The following is a 14,153-nucleotide window of genomic DNA, read 5'->3' as shown; positions in this document are numbered from 1 at the left end:
ACACCATAATTTATGGTTTGACGATGATAACGTTGGTACCGTGATTTTATGATGCATAAAGGAAAATTCCTTTTTAAATTGCCGTAGAACTGCACGTTGGTTTACTGTACAAGAGAATTGATAAAAAGGGTAGATTCGAACGGTCGATGTTATTTCCGTTGCCAAAGGAAAATGCCATTAACGTTTAAAACTTTCAGCGATACGTCTATCTAAACGAGTAATAATATATCTGCAATATTAATTCTCTGGCAATAAGCAAAATGGGAAATTCAATGTGCATCGTGATAATGCACGCTCGCAGAAATATGAGTTTGCCATAAGTTTACGTACAATGAATATGAGAGAAAACATATTACCCGACTAAATAGAGAGTAAAACATCTTGAATGTTTTTTTTATTAAAACACTTTATGTCAATTTGAATTTCACGTGGTATCAAAGAAGAGTTACTAATTACGTGTAACTAAATGCGTTCTGCGCGATACTACATACAAAGTGCGTCACCCAAATCCGGACAAATTTCAATTTCAATTTTCCACTATATTATGCCTCCGCCAGAGATTATTGTTGGCATCCGAGAAAGCCTGATGCTTCTAGTAAACAGTCATATTCTCAAAATGGCCGTGAAACCAAGTGCGGAGTATAATCGAAGAGTCATGATCATCGAAGGCTTTCATACTGGACGCTCGCCCAGCAACGGAAATAATTCGGTTCTTTGGATACCCGAGATCAACCGTTTATGACGTTGTGACAAAATATATAGCTTTAGTCCAACGAAGGTTTCAGTATGCCAGCGAAGAAAAGTCACTCGAAAGAACGCACCACGAAGACTTCCGCAATCATTGAAAGGGTTCAAGCGCTGATTTCGGATGACCCAGAGCAATGCCGTTGCGCATTCTGATGGATGTAGTGAAGCCGTGGGTGAAAACTATGGCGTCCGGGAGGCCATATATTTTTCAGCAGAACGGTGCACCGGCTCGTATAAGTCATTTGATTTAAAATTGGCTCTCAGACGACGTCGATATGTTTTGGTCCAAGGAGTTTTGGCTTCCCAATAGCCCAGATTTAAATCCCTTGGATTATTACGCATGGAGTGTAGTTGAAAGGGTCACAAACAAGTCTCGGCATCCCAATGTGACGTCATTAAGGACCACTATTGAGGCAACATTCGTCGGCATAGACAGCGCTACATTAGCAGCGAACGCTTCAGACTGACAATAGAGGCCATCATTCAAGCTATGGGGAATATCGAATAATTGTGATTAGTAATAATTGTAATATCCCTCTACAGGGATCCCCCAAGTGCCATGTAAAAGGATTTTTTGTAATATTTAATTTTTTATTAAAAACATTTTGTTTAAAGAAATTGTTCGATTTTTCCAGATTTTGGGTGACGCACCCTGTACATATAAAGATCCTCACTAATACAATATATTAGAGATACAAATATAATATTAAAGACTTACAATCTGAGAGGAACTGGATCTCTTAAATCTATTCTTTTTTGCAAATTCTGCAGTCGTCATAAGGATAGCTAAAGCAACAATTACAATAAAGAATAATAAGTCGCTGAGTTTTATAATGCTCAGTTTTATAAAATTTTTGTGTTTTTTTTATTATTTTCTATTCTAATGTAAATAAAATAATAAATTTTATATTTATATATATTTCTAAAACTGATGACGTGAGATTGAAATAAAAACTGATATATGTACTGCACGAATTTAGCATATAATATTTTTTAGTATTAGATATTATTTGTAGGAAGGTGACATGATAACAGAATAAAGATAATTTAACAATATTTTATATATATTAATATACCTCTTTCGGATTATTCGTATATTATTATTATAAATATCATAGAAATATAAAATTGCATTGAAATATAAAATTGCATGATAGAGCAAGCTTGAGATTAATAAAACGTAAAAAAATTAATAAATTGCTTTTATTTTACTCCTACTCTATTAAATGTACAAATAAGAGATATTTGAAAATTTTTTTAAAAATAATTATTAAAAAGACGCCTTAAAAATCGCAATTTTAGAATTTTAAAATTCTCAATTAACATAATTTTTAAAAAAACTAAAAACATTTAAATTTAAAAAATGCATTTCTTTTATTTTTATAAAATTGCAATAAACTAATAATTTGCTGGCAGATAACGACGAAGTAACTTCATTATAGATAATGACAGAGTAACTTTATTATAGTCATGGATTTAGTCATTTTATGCGTAGTTTCTGTGAGTTATATCTATCATTTTCGAATAACAAAAATCATAAAAAAATAGACAATGCTATAGAAGATATGAAGAGTATATCGATTATAAGTAATGTTTTTTGTGATGTTTCATTTTATTAAGTTACGATTTCTGTATTTTTATAGATTGCAACGAAGTAATGGTACTGACTCATAAAAGATAATGCACGACATACGTGCCGCACGACAAACATATTAAATTTTTAAAACATTTTTTTACTGATATGTAACAAATTTAGAATTGTTATATAAAGTGCTTTTGCATAATTTAATATTAACAGTTATCACGTATAAAAATCCATATAATTTATATATTGATGCTTAATAATAAAATTAAACGTTGACTTATTTTCTGTATACGCAGTTGTTAAACGCATATTAATTATTATCGTAATTTTTTTATATCATTTATGAGTTACATTAAATTTTTATATTTTACAAAAATACTAATTATTTATGTAAAATACATTACATCCTTGATTTTAAATACAAATTTATCTATCGAATTATTATTATTATTTAAAGATATTAATGATATGAAGATGTTACAAAGCGCAATTTTAACAAAAATGCAATTTCTTTAAGTCATTAAAGTCAAACCATTTTTTATATTCCTGATATGCTTTATTATATTGATAGTAAGATATCACTTCTTTTATAAATTGTCTGTTCACTAAGGGAAGACAATTTAGAAGCTACGTAACATACAACAGTTTCAAACGAAAAAATTAGGATGAAGACTGTAATTTTCTTATTCGGGCTTGTACTCGTTGTCGCAATTATCATCCCGACTAATGGAGGACCTATTGCCGAAACAAGTGCCGAGGCTAATCCCGAACCAATTGCCGAGGCTACGCCTGAAGCTAATTCTGAAACATTAACTGATTCTGAAGCAACACAACATCATTCAACCAATGTTAAACACTCCAAACATCATATTAAACAATAGCATCTAAGGTATAATAATAAAATTTTATTTAATTTAAAATAATTTGACTATATTTTTTAAATACTTTTTTAGTCATTTATATGTCATAATAAAGATAAGCAAACAAATTTTTTTGTATTTTGTGAGTTTATAATTTAGTAAGCAGAGAATATTCTAGTAACATTACAATCTATATTACAACATATGTTCCAATATGTTTTTTGCTTACTGGAGACTCAATTCCCCAACGGTTGAACTTCTCTGAACGGTTTCTTATCTCTTTCCAATTTTAGAATTGGAAAGAGACAATGAATAAGTTGAACCTCGGTTAAGAGTTAACCGTGAATTGTGGAACTGGGCTTAATTCATAAACTTATGAAATATTGATTATAATTATAAAATTTGATTACAATATTGCTACAGTGTTGTTGGAATATTCCAAAATGTTTCTTACTTATTAAGTCAATTATTTATTATTCATTGTTAGCAAGAAAATTAGTAATACTGCTTAACATGGAATTTAGATCATAAAATTATTTTTATAGATTTTTTGGGAAAATTGAACTCAAAGAACTATAAATAGCATTTTAAAATGTGACCTGTGAACTAAGAAAACTCAAGATGCGATAGAGCTGTTTCATTAATGAATGCGTTTCCAATGATTAAAAAATCTGTAAAATTTTGTCCGATTTGTGACAAATTTTTTAATTTATCGGATAGTGTAATTAAAGTAATTATCATATTAAATTTATAATTAAAATGATTTGTTTATATCTTTACGCAAAAATACAAATACTTAAAAAATATTTTTTTATACAGCTTTACCATTGGGTCATGTTTAATCTTGCAAATTTTTTATTTTACATATATTATTTACAAAATTATCTAAAATAACAAGAAATAAAAAAGAAAATTGTAATACATGATATAACATCTTGAAACTTTTCTTAAACATATTAGGTGTTGGAATTAATTCGTAGCGTTTTACAAGTGATGGGAAGTACTTTCATTAATGTATTTTTTAATGCTCATGTGAAATAAATAACATTCTTTCATTAAAAAACGCTACGAATTAATTCCAACACCTAATAATTTTATTACTCTAAAATTTGTGTTATCTATAAATCAATTAATAGCTTTATTAATATACAATATATTTGTGTTGTAGGAAGACGTTAAATAAACAGCGAGAAACTCAACTTTAATAGAAGAATATAACATTTTTGAATCTAAATAACGTCGAAGCTGATGACTTGGTGTTGGAAAAGCTAATACATGCACTGCACGAATTTAGCACATAATATTTTTAGATATTATTCGTATGACATGATAACATAATAAAGATACATAACAATTTTGTAAAAATTATAATTTCTAAATTTTTTGATCGTAACTGATTTTATTATTATCGATATCACAATTTAAAATATAAAATTGTATAATAAAGCAAATATATAAGATAAATAAAGCATATAAAATAAATAAGTTATTTTTTATATTTTTATTCCTACTGTATTATTCCTACTGTATTACTTTATTAAGTGTAGATATAAGAGAAAATGAAAAAAATTGTGTTTTTTTAATAATTATAAAACAGCACATATTTAAAAAAAATCATTACTTTAGAACTTTAGAACTTTTTAGAATTCTTAATACAAAAATTTATTAATAAAAATTAAAAACAGATATTTAAATAAAAAATGATATTGTCAGATAATTTTTATAAAATTAATTTAAAAAAATTAATACAAATTATATTAAACACTATACCGTCGTATACGATACTTACATTTAAAGAGCTCGTGGTGCATATATTTTTAAAAGTATTGACATCTAAAATAATGATTTTATATATATTTGAAAGATAAGATTCCAATTTGTTGTTAACCGTAAAAAAATAAAATGAATGTAATAAACTCATTCCGACCAATGACGAGGCTTAAATTCCATTAATTGCTCGTCAAAGAGTTTGGTGCTCGCATGATTTTGGTATTAAAACAATCTTTAGACATCGTAGTATCAAAATATATACATTTCCGATTTTAGTGCTCACTTAAAGCAACTAAAAATAATTAATAAGTCGCGAAAGATGCGCCATGATTTTGGTATAAACGTGACGATCGAATAACGAACTTTAGGCCGCAGCGCGACAAATTAATTATTTTCAGTCACTTTAAGTAAAATCGGAAATGTATATATTTTGATACTACGATGTCTAAGGACGTTTTCATATCAATATCATGCGAATACCGAATTTTTTGATGATTAAGTAACGAACTTTAGAGCACGGCGCGCGCTCTTTCTTTTCTTGACGTATTAATTATTTTCATTAATTTAGAGTGAGCACTAAAATTGGAAATGTATATATTGTATTTTGATACTATGATGTCTAAAGATTGTTTTCACACCAATATCATGCGAGCTTTCTAAATGTAGGTGTCGTATATGACGGTGTAGTGTTTAATACATGTTGGAATATTTGAATTAACGCTATATTTGAATTTTTTAACTCTATTTTGAAGCATTAAATTAGCACTAAAATCCCTATGTACTTATTTTGTGTATATATGCATTATACAATATATATATTTTTTTTATAGGGGTCCAGCTTGCCCCCTTTTTTTATTGTTGCTAAACGAAATTTGAGGAATTAAAATTCGGAATAGGTACTAAATTAGCACCTGAAAAACATTATATTTTTGACCTATTCCGAACTTGATTTTCGATGGTGGGGGATCCAATTTAATAAACATCAGTATCCTCAATTTTGTCGATTACAAGTAATGTTTTTCATAATAATTTTGTTTTTTTAAATCACTATTTTTAAATTGCTACATATTGTCAACGAAATAATGATGTTGAGTCTCACATAAAAGATAATGCACGTTCCGCACGATGTACTTATTCAATTTTTTAAATATTTTTTTTTAATTTTATGTGTACATCGTGCATGCATTTTATCTTTTGATATGCAACAAAGAATTGTAAAGTTAAAATTGCTGAAAGACGACTTTATATTTTTTATATCAACACATAAAAATATAATTTATCACAGAGGAACACATTGTCGTCAACTACAATTTTTATATAATTTTCTTTTTATATTGAAACGAGTTTTATGGTTGATCTCGGACTGCGTCCGAGAGCAAATTTTTAATTAATTTTTATATATTTTATCTATATAACATTTCCATTGTTATCTTTGAGTCACATTGAAAATGATCCAACAGGAATCGAAACGTTTGTGTTTGTTCACTTGCTGACGATCAAATTATATTTCATGTTTTTTAATTTCACACATGACATGTTTTATTTTATTTTTTAACTATTTAATACAAATTTGTTATTTTATGATAATTGTTTTAGGCTCGTAGCCCTTTGTCTTTTTATTTATTATATTAGGTGTTGGAATTAATTCGTAGCGTTTTACAAGTGATGGGAAGTACTTTCATTAATGTATTTTTTAATGCTCATGTGAAATAAATAACATTCTTTCATTAAAAACGCTACGAATTAATTCCAACACCTAATAATTTATCATATTTAATTTGATGATGTTAGAAGCAAGAAGACATATGTTAAAAGTTCTTACAAAATATTTTAAAATAAAAATATTTTTCAACAAATCAATATTTACATTTGATAAAATTTACTTGTAAAATAATCCAAAACTGTTCTTTTATTTCAGAATAGATTAAAATTATATTTATATTTATATTAATTATATGTATATTAATTTGATACCTGTCACACAGTTTGTTTCGTTTTTTAATTAAGCATACTTTAATTTTAAATATGTATATGATTATTTATTGATTGCTAAAATATAAGGGGATTTTTTGGTATATTTTTATAAATTATATTCTATTAATATTGCAAATGTTATTTTATTAAGAAATAATTATTTAAAGATATCATGAAAATGTTATAAAACTCAATTTTAACAGAAATACAACTTTTTTACGCCATTACATCGATCAATTTTTTTTATATTCTTGATATGCTTTATTATGTCAATAGGAGATAATAAGGCACAATTTTTTCTATAAATTGCCAGTCAACTAAGAACTTTTAACTTTTTAGACGCTACATGACATATCACACAGTAATTTCAAACGAAAAAAACAGTATGAAGACTGTAATTTTCTTATTTGGACTTGTCGCAATTATCATTTCAACTAATGGAGAATCTACTGCTGTTACCGAAGCTACTGCGAAAGCTCATCCTGAAACTACTGCCAAAGCTAATCCTGAAACAACTACTGAAACTAATCACGAAACTGTTCCAAAAACATTTTTTACGTTCTTTACAGAGAAATTTAAGGTCAGTATAAGGAATAGCATCTACGATATAAATTAGAAATAAATAATTTTATTTCTCTAATTTAAAATAATCGGCTCTGCATTTTAAGAATATTTTATTATTCATTTATTTACAATTGTCTATATATAAAAATAAAGATAAGTAATCAAATATTTTTTCATACTTTGTAAGTCTATAACTTATAATTTGTCCATTGTTTGTCATTTATTGTTGCCAGAAAATGAAAAATTAAATTAATTTACAATTAAAAAGATTTGTTTATATCTTTGCACAAAAATACATCATTTGAAATGTTTTTACGTTCTTTACTATCGAATCATGTTTAATCTTGTAATTTTTTTATTTCGTGATATACATATTTAAAAAATTTTATAAGATGACAAATTAAAAATAATCACATGTGACATAATATTTTAAGGCTCTTGTAACATAATTTTTATTAATGTAAAATTTTATGTTATCAATGAATCAATTAATTTTAAGAAATGTATATTTGTAGTTATTCAAGCCGAAACGTGTACCAAATGAAAAATGGGGAAATGTAAGGTAATAATAAATAAAAAAGTAATATGATATAACATTTTTAATTTTTTTAATATCATTTTTATATTAATGTTAAATTTTTATATTATCAATTTTTATAAATCAATTAATAGACAGAGAAAGTAACTAATTTTTTTAACATCTTTACTAATTGCTTTCCTTATTATTACTTTGTCATTAGAATGATTTGACAATGACGAATTTTTTTATGATTGTAACTAAAGGATGGTTGTAACATCAGGATGGAAAATCATTCGATTATTTGTAGTCAGTTGGAAAAGTTACTCGCTACTGAAAAAATTAATTCGACATTTGGAATTCGTTACTTTTCAGTCGTTACTTGAAACGAGTAACATTACTCGTTATGGCACTAGACACGGAAACGCTTACTACGCGATAGTCAATAAGCTTACAGTTCCTAACACTCGCGTGTTGACTATCGCGTCGCATTTTGCCGCGTGGTAAGCATTTCCGTGACCAGTATGCAGGAATCATTATTCATTACAAATTACTTTTTTTGATAAGTAAACGCATAACGATGTAAGTTACTTTTTAAAGTGACTTTTCCAACCTTAGCGCAATCTCAGCGTTTATTTATCATTATAATCATAAAAAATTGCAACGTCATTATCAAATTGTTATTATAAAATATAATGGTAACGGAAGAGTAACTTTTCCATTCTCTTCTAAGAGATTTATTTAAAAAATATACATTTATATTGTAGGAAAGAAAAGAAGGAGGAAAAGAAACCTTAATATAAGATCATGCTAAATGCAAAGATCAAAAATATCGTTACATATATAAATGAAAATAAGAAGTAATGAAATTTTGTTAATGTCTAATATATAACATATTGTCAACTATGTTTGCAAAAATAAATATTTGTTAATTTCAAATAAATACAATAATAAAATAAATGTCCTATTTATTAAGTTGATTAACCATCTTGTGTATTTCATGCAAAATTTTTAAGTGTAACAAAGCAAAATATATGTTTCATGTTGAAACTTGAAACATCAAATGTTTCCGATTAATACGGATATAAATGACGGGGAAAAAAATGACTCGCAGCGTACTACACGAAATGAAGAATACGGGATTAAAAATTATAATAGTATTGTAATATCATGTATATATTTTTGGTTTAGAACGATGTTTAAATATTACGACAACATTGAAAATGACTCGATCGGAGTCGAAATGTTTGTATTTGTCAATTGTAATTGTTATATGAATTTTTAATTTCAATTTAAATTAAAGTTCTTTGTTACATTATTGGCTCTTTGCCCTTCTTTTGTACTACACGAATAAAAATACTCTAAAAAATTACGATTCTATTATATATAGAGGTATTAAAATATATCACACTACGTGCACATTAAATTTTTAAACATTTTTTTATTGATACACAATAAAGTTAAAATTGCTGTAAAATGACTTCCCTACTTTTATGTCAACAGATTATGCACAAAAATGTTATGCACATATTGATATTAAAAATAAACTTTGATAAATTTTCTGTATACATTTGTTAAACACATTTTTTTTATTATTCTGCCGTTTTTTTAATACTAATTATTCATAGATTATATTAAATTTTTATGTATAAATATCTACGGGTACTTCTTACAAAAGTAAAAAATCTTATAAAAAAATTACATATGTGCATTTCGCGGGTTATCTCCGTGTTTATATAATTTTATATACATATATATACAGATATACATACATACACACACTCACATACTCTATTGTTTATAAATTCGAAAATATTTTCAATTTTTTCACATTTCATAAAAAATTAATTTTAAAAAGTCTGCTCTGTATATTTTTCCACAATCATTTATAATTTTATTATTATTATTATTTCTTTTAATATTTTTAATAATCTTTTAATATTTTTTAAACAATATTCAAAATAAAATGATATATGTGTGTAGTTCATATATTTATATGACTCGATAATTTTTACATAATTTATAAATATTTATTATTATATACAAGAAATTTAAATAATTACTTGTTAAGAATTGTATCATTTTTGTCTGCTGTCATAATATTGAAAAATATTACTGTAGAATAATTATAAAATCAAATATATTATCTTTAAATTTTTCCATATTGTTTTAAAATTTAAAATTTTAATTTGATTTAAAAAAGTTGAATATACCAATAAATATCTGAAATGAATATGGTAGATGATGCAAAAGAAAAAAAGAAGCATACACTAAAAAACAAGTTCAAAGTTGTGAAGGATTAAAACAAGGATAAATGAATAGTGGCCTGGACCGCTGAAAATAAAACGCAGTAAAGAGTAGCCGGTCGAGCTTGTGAGAAAATAGGTAGGAGAGTCTACAGAGAAGAGTTTGTAAGAAGCGCGTCTCTTGCGCAGAGGAAAGAGAAATCTTTTATTCTCGAACGAGTGAGAGAAATGAGACGAGATCTTGTTAGCCCTGAACTTGGTCACGAGGATAGCTGATGATCTTCTGTAGCTTGGAAGCAAGACTGGACTTATTTTTCCATCAAACTGCTAGAAATTTTTAATTTTTATCTTTTACTTTAATCGAAAAAAATCAAATTTTTAATCACGATTAAATAAACAGATTTTGTTTTCATTATATGTGCATTTGGTGAGACACAACGATGCATATTCCAACCAAAAGAGAGAAAGAAAGAAAGAGAAAGCGAACTACATAATCTTTTAATTATAAATACAGAAGTATAAGTCAATAATTGATTGAGGAGCCTCAAAGCAATCGCACGATTATCCATCAAGGACATTTTTAACCAATTAAATCTCTAATATACAAATTTGCCTCCCAGTTAATTTCAGTTGTGATAATAAACTGATTCTGGGACACCATATGTATCGGAAAATGTAGGACGATGTAGGATATATTTCTGTTGATAATAATTGTAACCCGCTTTTACCGTCTCTCGCATGCATGTATTTTCCAGCAAATGCATATGCTTCCCAGAGTCCCGCGAGCTATCTTTAGCACAATAGTCATAGTTGCAGTTGGTAGAAAAAATCTCAGAAACGATGCCGTCAATCTGTCTCGCGAAACCAATCATCATGGCGATTTTAAACAGATGCGATTCATGGTCTCTCTTTCTCTTTCTCAACCATAGACATGTGTGGAGAAAACGGCTTTCGATTTGAGAGATGCGTCAGCTGATTGCGTTAAACGCCCGCTCCTAGGAATATTTAGAAAACGAGTCGTAAATAGCTAATGGGTCAATAAAGTTGCGCGCAGGGTACGAAGTCCGCGAGACGCAATTGGGTTTACGAGATGTTACAACTAGGAAGGTTCACGGACGCATGCGAGAGTTGACGAGAAAGCGACACGCAAATGCGTGTTGGCAGAGACACGTTAAAATCGACAACGTCATTACGGTAGCTATTCTCTATCAGAAAAGTACCTGCAATCGCGATTTGTTGCGACGTCTTGAACTTCTTAAATTATACACTTTAAATTATACACATTGAATTTTTAAGGATCATTCGTGTCTATCAGATTGAGCTTGTATGATATTAAATTACCTAACGTATTCGAAGACATGCTAAAAAATGTCTTTAACGTCTATAGACGCGTAAATACAACTTGTGATGAGTGCAATCATGTTTTGATAGCACATACATATAATGGCATGTATCATGCAGAGTGTATATTATCAGTAATAGTACTGATGAGTCATAACTTCGAGTCTTGCAACTTCAATATATACGAGTCTACATTCAAGAAATTAACAAATGTACATCTCATTCTGCATATATGCACATCGTCAAATATCTTTTACTTTCTAAATAAATTACCCATCTATTTGATTTTATTATCATCTAGCCATAAGGATTTTAATACGAGATATTTTTCGTTGTGCGTTATTATACGCATATGACTAAATTTTCTATATATTCATTTTATTTCTGCGCCCTAACAACTCTGTACTTGATGCTTTTTTAATTATTTGTCATATTTCATTATGATCTATTTCTTAATATATCTCGATTCGGATTAGTACAGACAGAAAAACACGAAAAGAGCGGAAGTTCGAATAATCACACGCTTATCACGAAAGGAGGCGATGACAGGCGTGATTTTGTCTGATTCGATTGATCAATTAAAAAGTACGATCGGCCACTAACTGGCAAACGATGATTAATCTGAACGCCGGGATACAGAACAAAATTCGTTTGTAAAAATCACAGCAAGAGGCAAGTGGCGGAACAATTCGAATTTGCTGGCAGTCAGCTCACGTAATGAATCAACTCGCTCATAAATTCCGTAACGAGTCCTCGTCGCACGTAATCGTGAAATTATGTCGTTGGAACATTACGGAATGCAGATTGCGCAAGAACAATTAAGTCTGTTAAAGCACGTGGTCAACGATAGTACGGGAAAGCATAGAATAATGATGCGTCCGGTATACTTTTGTTTGTTTAATTGGCCTGAAAAAAAATGCGAGAATTATATCCACGATTATGCATTCCTTATTACTGTGTAAAAATCGCAATTTTGCATTTTACATTCATTGTGTTTTGATACGCTCAGCAATACAAGTTCAATCCCATTCGGAGAAATGTTTGATATGAATGAATTTTCTTATTTTTTAGAATTGTGTTATTCTAATTAGACTTTATGGAATCGTGAATTAAAGTATTAAAATTTTAATCAGAGAACAATAAAATTTTTTAATTAGAGAAAGTAAGAAAGTTTTGTAAATTACATATTAAATAAATGATTACTAAACATTTCTCTCAGTGCCTAATTAGAGCATGATGTATAAATATGAGTGATTTTAGAAAATTGCAAAGATTAATTCGTAATAAATTTAGCAATAATGAGTTAAAGAAATCGACATTGACATCGTTTAGATTTTAGAAGTTATTTGAATTTTTCATCGTATCGGATATTATTCAAAACAGTTTCTTTTTACGACGATTCGTCTTTCATATACGTTAGAGAGACCGTAGTTTTACGTTATTATTGCCGCATTAATATGTTTTTTGCATGATGATATTGCCCGATTATTCATGTGCCAGTAACGATGAGTATTATTTAAACCAACTTCCTGCGAGTCCCACTTTGTGTGAAAGGAAGAATCATTACTTGCGGTTCTTTCGAGCTACTATCGACGTGACTCTAAACCCCGTATTGACCCAGACTGCGTGAGTCGAATGCTTCTATCATTGCATACTCTTGTCCAGGATCATTCATGGACGAAGACGTGTTAGTCACGTGTTCACGTATGCCGCTGGGTCAACGGCTTATTGCGCGAGAATTTCCCCATACCTAAGTGAGAAAACTATCATCTTTGAAGAAGATCAAATCACAAATCACGGAATAATACGAAACGAGAAAAAATTCGAAGAAAAAGAATGAGAAAGAAAAAGTAAGTAAAGCCGCGACAAGTTGTATCGATTTTTAATATCTGTAAATAATTTGCTATCTGTAGATTTGTATTATAAAATATTAAATAGATCTCTTGAAAGAAATATCAATCTCTCAGGAGGATTTTTACGAAGCAAAAATACTCTTTGGAGAGAATTCTCTCGAGAAAGAGCCCCGAAAGAATTCATAAATAACCTAATTTTCTTTTTTTTTCCCTTTTCGTGACCACACATTTTGATTGTTCCTGATAATTTGTTGCAGCATGGTTATTGCACTTTGCGAAGATTTCGCATCACAAGTACACTGTTTGTCTGAGGTCGTGAGAGAGACCATCAACGTATACATTCACTCGTAAAAGCTACTATTTGAGAAATTGCATGTTACCTTCTTTTAAAAAAGACCTAAAAAGACTTTAGAAGAGAATGGAGAATAAGGAAAGCCATTATAGCCAAATTAAGAAAAACTCATAAACATTATTGTTATCATAACGTAAGAGTAAACGAATTTTTCCATGCAGGTGTCGCAAGTAGTGATCCTAAATAGAAATCCTAAAACTTTTTAAAGTCTTTCTGTGAATTGTTAAGAGACAAAGAATCTCCTGATAAAGTCCTAGACAATTTACTTAGGTTACGATGCAAGCAGCAATTTTAACGTCATTGCAACCTTGTTCCCAGCTAATTATGCAGTTGTAGGGTTTACC

General features: G+C 28.5%; 1 protein-coding gene across 1 annotated transcript; it reads left to right on the top strand.

Annotated features, from left to right (window-relative positions):
• Positions 1–7,243: 7,243 nt before the first annotated feature.
• LOC105152179 (uncharacterized) lies at positions 7,244–14,007 on the top strand. The gene is made up of 3 exons (XM_011066300.2): positions 7,244–7,516; positions 8,016–8,062; positions 8,785–14,007. Exons 1-3 carry the CDS (start codon positions 7,283–7,285, stop codon positions 8,813–8,815), a joined length of 312 nt encoding a protein of 103 aa, XP_011064602.1. The 5' UTR covers positions 7,244–7,282; the 3' UTR covers positions 8,816–14,007.
• Positions 14,008–14,153: the final 146 nt, after the last annotated feature.

The sequence above is a fragment of the Acromyrmex echinatior genome, chromosome 14 (genome assembly GCF_024713525.1).
Source record: "Acromyrmex echinatior isolate Ae372 chromosome 14, ASM2471352v2, whole genome shotgun sequence".
NCBI lineage: Eukaryota > Metazoa > Arthropoda > Insecta > Hymenoptera > Formicidae > Acromyrmex > Acromyrmex echinatior.
Note: the sequence above shows the minus strand (reverse complement) of the source record. Positions and strands in the feature narration are given on the sequence as shown.

What these genes read in the sequence shown, in the direction of transcription:
- LOC105152179 (XM_011066300.2), top strand. Translation starts at nt 7,283, where the DNA reads ATGACATATCACACAGTAATTTCAAACGAAAAAAACAGTATGAAGACT. An exon ending in TCTTTACAGAGAAATTTAAG is followed by an intron (nt 7,517 to 8,015) that starts GTCAGTATAAGG and finishes GTATATTTGTAG; the next exon opens with TTATTCAAGCCGAAACGTGT. An exon ending in GAAAAATGGGGAAATGTAAG is followed by an intron (nt 8,063 to 8,784) that starts GTAATAATAAAT and finishes TTTATATTGTAG; the next exon opens with GAAAGAAAAGAAGGAGGAAA.